At 38.7% G+C, this 14,382-nt stretch overlaps 1 protein-coding gene across 1 annotated transcript in view; it reads left to right on the forward strand.

Moving 5' to 3' along the window:
• The window catches only part of LOC122535449 (zinc finger protein 541-like), a gene marked incomplete at its 3' end in the record, with an annotated part of 141,341 nt that overhangs the window by 121,239 nt on the left and 5,720 nt on the right, over positions 1 to 14,382 (forward strand). Inside the window, exon 5 of the mRNA XM_043666991.1 lies at positions 3,698 to 3,816. Within this exon, the coding sequence (XP_043522926.1) occupies positions 3,698 to 3,816 (119 nt within the window). The remainder of the gene's footprint in view (positions 1 to 3,697; positions 3,817 to 14,382) is intronic.

Consider the following 14,382-nt stretch of genomic DNA (forward strand, 5'->3'; position numbering starts at 1 on the left):
AAATTTAATTTCGATTAAATATACGCGTCCTTTTGCAATATACGGTGGATGCACCGCGAACAGAAAGGACAAACAGCGAAAGTTGAATTAACCCGTGTTCAGATTTTTCATAAATGAACGAACGTTCGTGGTATACTCGAAATATCACTCGAAGAGACACGACTCATCTCACTGTCATCAACTTACAGAAACTCGGCACAGTAATGTTTATTTCAAATTAAATGAACGAGAGATTTCGAATTAGAAATTGTTTTATTCCAAACATCTCTGTACAGCAGAGCAATGAGTAAACGAAGAAATACAAAAGGAGAGTGGTGAAAATTTTTTTACACGCAATATAAATATATATATTAATTTATATATATAAATATAATTTTATATATATTTTTATATATTATTATTATATATAATTTATATTAATTTATATATATATATATAAATATATATAATTGTATATATATAAATACCGTTCGTTCCTGAGCAAATTCGGGGCCGCGGAATTTTGATATCCGATGAGAGACGTTCGACGGGCAAATTCGACGCCAATTCCGGGTGTTCTTGCACAGCCGGTGGTGCACTTTCAAATGGAACAGCGTCCATGCGCGCGCGGGCCCTCGGCTTCCTGAAATAGTTGTTGAAATAGTACACGCCCTCGCCCGAGTAATAAACCCAATTCCACATACTTAACAGGCATACCGTGTCTGACACCCTCGGTCCGTGTCTTCGGCCTTGCCTGTTGTTAACGCCGTGGAAATGCCGTGCCGACGTCTCACGTTAATTAGGAATTTTGCAGAACAGGCAACTGCTTTCCCTTCCTTCCCGCTCCGTGGATTTAATTTCAAAGGATTCTTACACCGTTTTAACGGCGCGAAGTATGATTAATTGCTCGGCTGTTCGCGAACTTCTTGGGAGGATCAGAATTTCAAGTTCGAGGTTATAAGATTGTAAGTTCCCGATTTTAGAAAATTAAATAGTTCATTGATTTTCTTATATTTTGTATCTTAGAGTTCTTATATTTTCCTGAATTAAAGAAATAGTTTCATCCATTTTATACACTATCCTAAGTGTATAATTACCAAAAAAAAGGGAAAAAACCACGACGTACCGATAAAACAACTATGGACCACGTAACCAAACAAATTCCAGCTGCTAAAAACGGATCGTGGTTGGTTTAAACGAATAGCAGATCGTAGTAACGTGTTCGGCGGTGGGAGGGGGACGGGACGAGTCAGACCACCCTGATGCACGCGAACGTGAAAACGAACACCAAGCGTACACACCATGGGGCGCAATGGTATCTTTATCGACATTCTAATGTCCGTCGTAAAGCGCGTCCGGCCTGGCTTTACTTTACGGCCACGCGCGGTAATTGAAAATCGTGTCCAGCCTCGTTTCGTTTCGCGTGTCGGTAATGAACCGTTGGGAAACGCGCGCGACGCGTTTCCCACGGGGGGAATTGCCGACATTCGCTCGCGATTACCGTGTATTAAAAAGCACGGCGCGGCCATCGATTGGGTGACCGTTACATCGTGATTCGATTCGAGCCGATCACACGCGAAATTCCCCCCCCCCCCCCCCCCCCCCCCCCCCCCCCCCCGCCCTCTCCGTTTCCATGGGACTCGTTAACTAAATCACCGCGGTTGAAACTGGTGGTCGGTGCTTGTGATCGACGTAAGTGATGGAAAAATAAAACACCAGAGAAGTAATTATCGACGAAAAATTCTCCTCGGTGGGATTTACAGAAAATAGTGGTCTCTTCTTCTTGTTATTAGGGAATTAGATATTTGTTTATCTGTTTGTTAGTTCAAAGGATTTGTAGATTTGTGTAAAATCACGAAAGAGATATTCTTGATTTTTTAGGGATTGATCAACTTTCTGTGGTGTTAGTGGAATCGTAGGATTATTGAAATTAATTAATTCACGCGTAAACACGAGTTCGAAGTTTACGAGTCGGAAAAAGGAATTGTACGTTCAAGTGTGGGCGTAGATGTAAAGTTCGTCAGACGCTTACAGAAAGTCAGAAGAGTCTAAAGAATAAAATTCGAATGAAATTACGCTTCCGGTCGTTGCCCAGAATAATGAGATATTACGCAATAACGTACAAACGCGTGAACGTTTATAAAATTTTGAAGAGCCGCGTGATTATTCGATCGATGAAATAAATTTCAGTTTACATTTTGTGCCTTTGTTTATTTGCAAATACGTAAACCTCGAATGATTTATCGTAAAAATTCGAAATTACCGGGACGTGTTGCCATGTTCAAGCGTGCGTAAGCTCAAATCGTCAAAGGGATGTTTTCATACTCTTTTTTTCTTTTTTTTTTTTTTTTTTCTTTACGTTCGAATGTTTTTGTAATATTTCAAGCGGGGGCCGGCGGGGGTGGAAATAGAAGCGCGACCATATGCATGTTTGCTTTGCGGCGTAAAAAACACAGGAAGCACACAGGGTATATTTTTGGAACGCAGTCATTAATGGATGCTAGGAAATGTGTGTACGCGGCCGTGTAGCGGCCGGCGCTGTCTACGTCAAGCACATTCGCACGGTTGGCAGTAACATGTGTCAAATGTTAGACGGTTCTGAAAATGTGTTCCGCGTAATGCTAATGGCCAAATATAGGTTTGCGCGGAATTACATTTTCGCCTGTTTGTCAATGATTTCCGAGCCCGCTTCGCCTCCCAAGCGATTTTCATTCATTCGGTTAAAAGTCAACTTGATTTTCTTTTTTTTTTTTTTTTGCCCGAAAAAGGATTTCTGAATTAATATTTTCGAGCCTTTCGCTTTGTACTTTACGAGATCTTGATTTTTCTGTACAATACAAAGAACAGCGTAATATAATATACGTAGAACTTTGGTCATTTTATTAACGATGTCACAATGTCACAATTGTAATTGAAAATGCACCGGTTACGGTTATTAAAATCAATTACGGAGATGAATTGTTAAAATTTGGAAGGATATTTCTAGTGAAAACGAGCGTTTTGAAATTTCAAAAAATGTCCCAAAATGAAATGTGTAAAATATCGCCAATGAAATAAAATGAGTAAAATGGTTTTAAGATTATATACGCGTATTTTCAGATTTGTTTCAAATTTTGGTAATTGTGTACACTCATAACTGGACTGGACTGCACATGAAATTTAATTAACATCTAACAATGAGAATAGACATTCAAATTAAAATACTCGAAGGATGAGAGAAATTTCTATTTTTGTCTGCAGTCTAGTTAGAAACTTGATTATTATATAATAGATAAAACATATTTATGGATACTCATACATGTTTGAATATTTTCATTTGTACATGTAAACGTCCATAAAAATTTCCTAGCTTTCTATAGCAATATCTATCTTTTGCGAGAATTTTTGTTGGTGAGAAATTTCTACATGTACAAATTACAGGTATCTATAAATATTCAAATGTTCTCGAGAATTCCTACATATCCGTGCGAAAACTTAAGATGATCGTGTAAATTCGCGTTGAAACAGATTATTATAAGGTCGTCTAAACACGTTCTCCTCGCACCTCGTGATACACGAATGAAGTGTGAAAACAATAATACGTAAATACGGAAACTCTTACGACTCTTAAACCTCGCGTGACTGTGAAGGCATAAATAGCCAATTAAGCCGACTGTCGGGGTTGGTGGATGTCAACACAAAGACGGGCTGTGACACGCAGTACGGTTTCTGTCTGCAGGTCTGCGGCAAGGTGTTCAACAACGCATCGGCGCTCACGAAGCACAAGCTGACGCACAGCGACGAGAGGAAGTACGTGTGCACGATGTGCGGCAAGGCGTTCAAGCGGCAGGACCACTTGTGAGTATAGACGAACATCGTTCTCGCCCCCTCCCCCCACCCCCTTTTCCACCCCGATTAATCAACACTTGTGCCCGTCTCTTCCGTCTCGGTCGCTCGTTGCGATAATTAACAAAAATCGTAGGCACCTGTCTAATTGTACAGCGTATCGACGACACTTTATCGTTGTAGGTCCTTGGTGTGTAGATTGAAATAATACAGAGATTAAGAGGCATTAATGTCGTTCGGTAATCTTCTAGAACTACGCCGCGATCCTACGTGTACAACCAAGAGACGTGAATTGGAATTCTCTCTCGTCTTTGGACAAATTCTTTTGTTAGTACAAACAATCGCATCAGAATTTCATTTATTTCGTAGTTTCAAAGACATTGAATGAACATTTTGTATAACAACGAATTTATCCAACTAAATAACGTTTTAAATTCTAAAACTTTTGAATAACAGAGCTTTCGCTCTTCTTTCCTTCGTGCGTCAATCGCGAATCCTTGAGCCTTTGAGCAAAACGCTGGCTGTCTAAAGACCAAAGCTTTTCGTTCAAGCCTCTCACAACGAATAGACGCTGTTCCGATGGAGGAACGAGGCTTCCTAAGGTCGGTGCATTACATAATATTATGGAATAGTTGTTTTGGTGCTTTGTACACTCGACGAGAGGATTGTTTCTGATACGCGATTCCAAGGTAGCGCATGAGTGGGCCACAAGAGAGAGCAGCTTGTTCCCTAGACTGGATTTCAAGAGGGAAGCTCGCCTCTTTTTTTTTTTTTTTTTTTTTGCCAGCTCGCTAGTTAAATGCTGACTTTGGTTGTGGTAAAAAGCATCGCCAACTCTGGTGAATCTTTCAATTTGTCGATCGATATCAATTCAGAGTATTGTCCGATTGTGTGTTGTTTTAAATTCTTCTTCTTCTTTTTTTTTTTTATGATGTAGCGATGATTAACTCCTATTTGACAATGATATTATACTTTTAGCGTTGGATAGTGTAATTTTTCACTTGATGATGATGATAGTGATAATTTTTTTAGGTAAAAAGCATTGCCAACTCTGGTGAATCTTTCAATTTGTCGATCGATATCAATTCAGAGTATTGTCCGATTGTGTGTTGTTTTAAATTCTTCTTCTTCTTTTTTTTTTTATGATGTAGCGATGATTAACTCCTCTTTTGACAATGATATTATACTTTTAGCGTTGGATAGTGTAATTTTTCACTTGATGGTGATGATAGTGATAATTTTTTAGTTGAATCTTTCGATTTTAGGATTTCTGAATTAACAGATCCAGCGAGGCTCGAAATTAACAGACCTTCGAATTTTTAAATTTTTTCGTCAATCTTTGAATTTTTAATTGCCGAGTATTCAGATCTCTGGACTTTTTGGATCTTTGTAACTCTGAATTTCGTAATTTTTGATCTTTGAATCTCTGAATTGTTTAATTTTTCAATCTTCGAACCTTCGAACTTCTAGATCCATAAATTAGTGTCCCAATTTTGATATCTCCACAAAATTTTCCAACCTTTCGGTTCTTAAATCTCTTAATTCCTAACCCCCTCGCGGATCAATCCTAATTTCACCCGTCATCGTATCACCCGTAATAAAATTTCAAAGGTCAGACCCGATACACTCCTGTCAAGCTGGAATCAAAGAGAACGTCTGAGAACGATTATTCTTCGCCACGTGATCGTGTGTCAAAATTGCGAACAGTCGAAAAAGAGAAATCGAACACGGTCAATGCGGACAGAGAAAGGGGAGGGGGGAGGTAGGTGGTGAGAGGGAAGAAAGACCTTGGGCAGGATCGCGAGAATTGAAGATTCAATTCTTCCTCGAGAACGAGAAAAGGGGAATAAAGGGGAATCAATAGTGGCAGCAACGGTTGCAAGCCTCGGTCAGAACTTGTTGGCTGGTCAAAAGAGGTTAGACTTGTATTTCCTTCTCTCGTAGACGGATCTACAAATCCTCCCTCCGTTTCTTCCACTTTCTCGATCGTTCTTCTCCCTTCTTATTTGAGATTCGCCACGTATCTTCGTCCGCGTTTCCACTCGGACTCTCTCTTTCTCTCTCTCTCTCTCTCTCTCTCTGTCACGTTCGAGTCGGCTTTGCGGTATTACTCGCGATTCGTTGAATGCTTTGTCAGGAACTTATTGATACTACGCGGAAACGTTGCCTCTCGTGCCTCGTATACTTATTAATTCGCCTTTGTCCGATGGATTCACAATTTCTCGTTTCGAATTCTTTATTCCGCGGCTGGAATTTTCTCTTAACGTTTACGTGCGCAAAATTGATTTCACACGGCCTTGGTGTTGAGACGATTCCGATCAATTAGTTGGCAGCTTATTGAGATGACGTTTCAATCAATTTTTTTCCCAGTTTCTTCGTTGATTGTTTTATTGGAATTAGAATTGTCGTAATTATTCCCACAGTCGAACTTTTCTACTTTTGATTATTTTAGAAAGGTTCGATATTTCACACGATTTGTTGCTGGCTCAAATCATATTTGCCGCTTCGACTGGAAGTCGTACAATCAAGCTTGAATTTAATTTTTTAAGCTCGAATGCCAGGTTGTAAATAACAATTTGCGAAGGAAACCAGAGATTCTATAAATATTCCAAATTCTACTCAACTAAGTCTACAATTATTAACGTTTCACACGTACTAGTTGAATTTTATACATGTGTCTCATAGTTTTGCGCTACGTATTGGTCTACACGTCAACTGGTAATCGCATTCAGTTCGTTCTTGACGATAGTCGGAACCATTGTGCTAAGCATTACTCGAGCGCCAATCATCAGCTCTCGTATTTTCCATTTGACGAGACTCCCGTTTCGCAGATTATAATGCCGTTCTTTCTCCCGTTCTTTCCATCATTCTTCGCTCTTACTTGCCGTAATACTCCCTTTCTTTCTCCACGTTTCTGCACGCAGAAATGTATATTGTGCCTTTAGCAATCCAACCAACCGGAGAAATATCGTTCCGCGAAATTCTTCTAAAGAGTTTCTACAAACTTCGCTGATATTCCGCTCGATAATGCCTTTCTCCTCCCTTGACGTTTCGTTTCTCGAAAATTCCACCGACCGTCTCGTGAAAATTCTTCAGGGGGGTTCGTCGTTCGTGACGAATGATTAAATCGAGTCGATCAATTTTCAAGACAACCGCCATTTCCAAATTTGTATTCCCGCGAGTATAGAATCAGACAGGATTGTTTCATTTGTTAAAATAAATATTGTAAAATTCATACGTTTCCTCACTTCTACGAGCATACCTTTGCATCATCAAACTCTCTGTAAACGCATAAAAAAACCATAGTTCGATCGTGACAATTACGTTCCACTAATTGCAACACGCAGAGCTTTGAAATTGACACGTATATATAATTTTTATGAGAACATTTCATTGGCAACTTTCACGATGACTCGCGAGTCATAAATGAATTTCCGCAAGTTCTCGTAAATGGAAAATCAACGACGTTGAAACGACCTTGTTCTCTCGAATTTACTTATTTTCATCTTGGTGCTCGCGTCGAAATCGCCACAATCCCCTTTTGTGCTTGATTCCGTGGACGGTACGTGCGCTGGATTCACTACGCCGCGGAACCGTATTTTTCTTTTCCTCGACCTTTCCACCTCCTGTCGTGTCGTCCTCGTTTTATGTACGTATTTCATTCGATAGGGTCGCTTCAACACTCCGCTCAATACGAGCTGACGAACAGCCCGAAGAATTACTTTCGTTTCATTCGCGTTGCTCTCGCTGCTTCATCCCCCTCTGCCTTTCCCCCCTCCTACCCCCGTTGTTGTTATTTCGTTCGGACTCGCCGTTCCCGTTGATTGTTCCATTTCCTTTCGTCGCTCGGAATTCAAGGTCTCCCGAATCGATCCACGAATTCTTTTGAAATTCACTTTGTACGTTTTATTCCGCCCGTGGAAATTTCGTGGAGTGGCGGGGGAGAGGAGAAAGAGAGAGAGATAAACGTTCTCGTCGCGGAATTTCCTCTGCCTTCGCATCGAACGTTTTTAAAATTCGACGCGGTTGGAGAGAGCAGGTATTATTTTCTCTTTTTTTCTACGATTTAAATTTTCTGGTACTTCGAAGAAAAGCAATACATACAACATCTGGATAAATCGAATAATTAAATAAACGCTGAATATTGAAAATAACGTTTCGACGGTGAAGTGGAGTGATACATCGAGGTGCATCGGAACACGCTTAAGAATACGAATCCTGAAATTTCAATTGAGAAATGCGAGATAAACGAGCACCATGGATTCCAGCACGTGAGAAAAAACGCGAGACGGAACGAGGTCTCCCTTTTGCCCCGTCGATTAATTAGTTGATTTTCTTTATGCAACGGAAGCGTCTCGCGAGGAAATTCCTCGCTAAATAGTTGAAAGGCAAAGGGAGCCTTCAAAGAAGTATTTCAGTCACGACAATTGCGATATTACATTCACCCGGTCGAGATATTCCATAAAAAGCGGAGGCAGGACGTAATTTTTTTCCCCTTCAGTGAACTTACGAGAATTTTCAGCTCGATGGGCACGAATTAAACTTGGCGCTGAACTTCGCGGAACAAGATTCTCGAAGAGCAATTATACTTAATTTTCATACGTAATAGACTGCGCCGCGATGGGGGCGGGGGGGGGGGGATGGTTGAAAGGGGAGAGGAAGCGTTTATTTTAATAAACAAGCGATCCGTGCTTTTTCTACCATCCGGTTTAAAATTTAATAAAACGCCGCGACGACGGAACGGAAGTTTCGTTGAGAATTGTGAGAAATTTTTTATCGACACGGGTAAATAACAATCGTCGAGGTACGAAATTTCCTTGGCGATTTTTTGCTGCTTTTCTGCAACTTCCGTGCGGTTTCCATTCGAACGAGATCGAGAAAGTCGACCGATTCTGATAGAAAAACGACGAGGATGCGAAACAAATTCGAGATGAATCTTCGAAATTTTACTTTCGTTAAAATTCTCGTTAAAATTTCGTTCTCTCGATTTTTTCCCAAGATGGTAAACTACCCGAATTGAATCTTTATAATTTCGATGTTGCCAAAGGCGCTTGAAAAATCGTAATAAATTACTAATTATTATTAAAAGTGCCTAACTTCTTGCTTCACAATTTTTTTTTTTTCAATATTTTCAAGCACTCGAGTTACATCGTGACACGTTTCGTAAAAAAATTCGTCAGTCTTTATTGAATTAAAAAAATTTTCAAATTCCACGCGAGTGAAATTCGCCGTTTCTTCCCGAAGAAGAGAAAGAACCGTAATTTCCACTGCGAACTCAGCTCGTCTTGATGACTTTGCATCGTGTTTCGAAGATGAACGTCGTCGCGGCGAATAGTCACACGCGAAGGTCATTTTTCACGAAGCTGAAAAAGTTCGAGTAGATTCTCGCAGCGAGGGAAAACACAATTCTTTACGGTTGCGTACGTGCGGCGTTAGGGTACTTAAGTCCGTCATCTCATCCGAGGTTAAAAGGATTTCAATGAAAACAGGAAACAGGCCAAGGACTTTTTCGCTGATCGGATAAAGTCGTCCACATCATTTACTCGAATCCCGGCATATGCTTTCTCGAAAACGAGTTTCCAAGTAACCGACCAGGAAATTTTATGGACGCAAGCCAAATGGAATGCCCGCATCGACCGGCATACAATGTTTTTTTTTCCCGCCGTCGTGCGCGACTTGTTAGGATTGTTAAAAAAAAAAGAGAGAAAAAAAAATCGTTGGACTCGCAATTTAGAATTGAAGGACAACTTCTTTAAAACCAGAACATCGAGATGGAAGATTGTGGAAAATTCGTTCGAATTTGGTAGCATAGGAATCAGTCTGCCAGCAGTGAAGACACAGAAAACTTGTACGGCACGAATTTCAATTGTAGTCCCAGTGATTGAATGGAGATTTAAAATTTTTTGGAAGGCGTGCTTGACGTTGGTTGAAGAAATTTCACACTGTTTAACAATTGATAATTTTTATTTAGATATTTTATGGATAGAAAACAGTGTGTTTTTAAGAATTTGAATGATAAATAAAAGCTTGTGTATTCTGTATTGTATCATAAAGATTTTCTGCTTTTTGTACCTTAATTTTGATTTATTATTAATAAAATAATATAATTAATTTTTTATTAATTTTGATTTATATTAATTTATTATTAATAAATTAATTTATTTAAGAAATAATTTATTACATTAATTTAATAATATAATTAAATAATTTATTAATAATAATTAATTTATTATATTAATTTTTATTATTAATAAAATAATATAATTAATTTTTTATTAATTTTCATTTATAATATTTATAATATTTTGTACCTTAATTTTGATTTATAATATTTTGTGCTTCACTTGAAAGATTTTCTGCTTTTTGTACCTTAATTTTCATTTATAATATTTTGTGCTTCACTTGTCGGTAGTTCCAGTGTTAAAAAACTGTTCTTTAATTGCGAGGAATCAGTAACAAGTAGCGTCAGCATTCAAAATTGTGCACTTTAAAAATTTCGACTACTTTTGTACATTTCATTAAGATTAGCGATAGTTACGATTTATATAAACAGATAATATCGTACTTTTTTGAACTGATTCTTTAAACAATGAACTACGTGTTCTAATAGAACATTGCCTAAATCAAAAAACGGAAAAAATTTCAGTGTCATCGCGGACACCTTGTTCTTAATTTCTTAAAATCGTTCATTACAAACGATTTTAAGAGAAGAAAGGGAATTGTTACTCGACTCGACAGTATTGACTTAACAATATTCTCCGCATTATTCTTTCGAAAGAGTGAGAGAGAAAAAAAATAACAAAGGGAAGAAAATAATATTGACTCGACGAAAGAAAAAGAGAGAAAAATGAAAGAAGGCAGAAATAACAGATTGTCTGGTGCTTTTTCTTTTCGTAAAAATTTTTCGTGACGTTCTCACGAGGTTGGAAGAATTACCGGCAACGCAGGAAAAGCACGGGAGATAGGTATCTCCCCCCCGAGACAAACGTGATTAGGGCTTTCCATCGTTCGAGGGGGGGCAGGGAGGGAAGTTTGACGGCCGATCAGGAAATAAAAGTAACGCTCCCCATGATCGAGCGTAATTTAATTCTGTTTGCGCGAACTAATAAGCGTCGAATTACACTTTTCACTTTGGTACTTCTCTGTTATCCAGTCAGCCCTTCAACTTTCCTTTCGTGTTCTCCTCTCTCGTCATTATATAATAGAGGGAAAAGAGCCGGGCTCTGGATCACGTAACGCGTTTGTGCAGCCATCGGGGCGAATTTCTCGCGTGAAAGGAAGAATGAAAAACACCCTTTCTCCCTCGATTAATTTTCCGTTTCGTACCTCGTTCCTTCCAGAAACTAAATCCATCTCGTACGTGATCTTTCATTGGAACTATTCTGCGAACAGCAAATACACGTGCCTCAAATATTTCCGCTTCTTAACTGGGCGTGCCGTGTTCAAAGTAAAAACTTCGAATCATTCGATTCTTTCGCCCGATTTTCCAACAATCTCATCTTTGGTCCTCTCGAGTTTGACGAGTACGAGTATCTTGATTCGAATTTCAACTCGACTTTCGACGAAAACGCGGTTGATCGTTCGAACGAGGCAAATACGATCATTTCAATTAGAGTTACATTCGATACAACAAACCTCCGACGCGAACTTCTACAGTGTCTTTCACATGAACATAAATTTTTCAATTGCTTACTTTTAATAGAAATGATACTGATAAAAGTTTCGTTTGTATTTGAAACTTAGATACGACCGTTCGGTTTAATTACGGTTAGAAAGAGACTCTGTCGAAACAGAGAGGAAGGAAATACGGAGACTCTTCATCCGTATTGTTGGTCGCGAGCAACGCAATTTCCTTCGTTTATGGCGAGCGACACGGCCCTCCCATGAATTTTTTCTCGAGCTCCTATTTATCAAAAAATGCTCGAAACAGGCGTCTGCCAGTTCGACTTTAGGCAACGGCACACCGACAGAGGAAGGAAAGAAAGAGTACTTAACCTGTTTCCTGTTATCCCTCGAAAGCCTCTTATTTCGCGGATGCTACGTAGCATTCGTGCGGGATTCGTTGTTCCACGCAACGGTAATTAAACAGACAAAAGAGAAACGTAAAAAAGAAAGAGAAAGAAAAAAGAACAAAAACCGCCTACGGGGCTTTCCTTCCTACGGAGCTGCGAGCTTCGCCACTGCGATTGTTCTCCGTTGTACATTTTTTGATTTCCTCAAGTATAAAACTGTTCGCGTTTTTTGCACACTTTGGGAAGAAGAGTCGGCGAGATGTTTTAGTCTGCGGTAGTTTTGTTTTGTTGACAGAAATATTTTTTTATTTTAACGTAGAAGGAAAATCTTTACAGTATTTGTCGAATTTTTGTTTACTTTCGTTGTGAAAATATATTTTCAAAGATAATGGGATATCTGGAAATTACCTAATGATTATCGAATAATTTATTATTTTAATTAGGAATATTTTTATTCGTTATTAAACCTATTATTATTACATATTGACGGGGAGAAAGTACAGAAAATAATGTTTATTATATAATTTTAGAGACGAAACAAATATATATTCGAAGGTGCTTTAATTACAATTAAATTCAATTTCAAATTTAAATTCCATAGGAAGGTACGTAGTGAGAAATATTTTAATTTCAATTTGACAGTCTCTGATAACAAAAATTATTGCACCGTTTGACTTGTGATTTCTTGAATAGCTATTTAATAATAACAAAATAGTTTGTATAATTTTATTTAATCATCTTCGGTTTGAAGAATGGAAACAAAAGTTTCAAGTAAACTTCGTTACGACAGAGAGAGAGAGAGAGAGAGAGAGAGAGAGAAAACAAACTGCCCTCATTTAATCGAAATTATAATAGCCGCCAAAAGTATAACTCGAGGATCATAAGCCAGAGGATTTAAAGTTTCTTGGCCAAGCTACAATTTGAACTCTGTACTAAACGAAATTCGTTTTGGAAAATAATTTAACAACGCTTGTTCGACGAACAATTTTACACGTTGATTTCCGACACGCAACGTTAAAATTCATTCATCAAAAAAAAAAAGAAAAGAGAAAAAAAAGAGTAGTCGTTTAATTTCAAGTTCTGAGACATCGTCAATTATCTCAAACGCGAACCGGAATATGATCACTCTAACAAACAAATCCAGCGACAACTCTTTCCTCCCCCACTTGAGAAAGAACGTTCCAGGGTCGCTTAATTGAAATCTAAAAAGAGAGAAGAGAAAGAAAAAGAGGGAGGAAGGGAGGGAGAGAAGAAGAGAAGCACTCGAAGTGCAACATCTCTGGAGATTCTTATTCTCCTTAGAGGAGGAAGCTGCGTCTGCCCAGATTCGGTCCAGCGAGCATAGCCCCGCCACCCTTCTCTTCCATGCCTGTTCAACCCTTTCTTGCCGAGCGAACGGGGCCCGCCATTGTAAGTTCCACGGCGTATCTCTGTTATCGAAGTAAATCCACGTAGTCCTTTTCCCCGTGTTCGAACGGCGACGGTGCCGCTTGAAATAAGGAAAGACGAAAGGAAGCGTTTATACCTCGAGAGGTATTCTTTTCGAGAGCTCTTCTTCGAGAGTCAGCTTTATATATACTATATATACTCTCTCTCTCTCTCTCTCTCTCTATATATATATATATACAGAGAGAGAGAGAGAGAGAGAGAGAGAGAAACATGTATATACTATGTACAGGATGTTCCAGGATCTGAGAATCAAACTGTTTTATAATTAAGCTTCGTAGCTAACATTGTACGTTGTTGCTAAGATATTGTGTATTGTATATTGACTTTAACGTACATTGTATATTACACGTAAATATTATAAAAGTATTATACATTATAGATTATGTATTATAATATTATATCACAATGTTGATCAAATCTCACAATATTCTATAATATATTCACAAAAATTCGAGTATTTTCTTTGGATGAAGTGATACTAAATTGGCCAAAAAAATAATTGCGTTTTCTTCTAATATACGTACATATGTACGTGCGTATCTTAATAGACCAACTTCACTTCGAACCTCAGATTCATCGTGTAATCTGGTCGAGTATCCAGCTCGTTTCAGAAAAAGGAAATGCGCGACAATGCTCGTTAACAATTGTTTGCTTGGTGTCGATTTCAAAATGGAAAATCAAAAAAAAATCACACTTTCGTTATTTCGAAAAGGAAAAACGCTGTACAAGTTTATAAAAGAAAAACTGAAGACTTCTTCATCACCATGTCAGAATCGGTTGAAAGAATCTAAAAATCGTTCTCGGAACGAATCAAGCACATTTCCCTGTACGCGAAATCACGAAGATGGCCCGAAAGATGACACAGGATGATCGAACAGAATGAGTGAAACAGTTATTATTGTGCAATAAGGTTTTTGTTTCTCTGATTGCACACCAAACAAAAAAAGAAAAAAAAAACGCTGTTATTTCTTGGATATAACCAACGTGACATTAACAAAGCTGTTCGATTCCCGTCACTTGGGACACCCTGTATACAGCGGAAAGGGGGTTGGTGTGCAGAGAGCAGTCGCGTCTCTTCGTCCGAAAGGGATTTGCGACAACTTCGTGGCGACTGGGG

This window comes from Frieseomelitta varia, unplaced genomic scaffold (assembly GCF_011392965.1).
Source record: "Frieseomelitta varia isolate USP_RPSP 00005682 unplaced genomic scaffold, Fvar_1.2 scaffold_725, whole genome shotgun sequence".
NCBI classification, from domain to species: domain Eukaryota; kingdom Metazoa; phylum Arthropoda; class Insecta; order Hymenoptera; family Apidae; genus Frieseomelitta; species Frieseomelitta varia.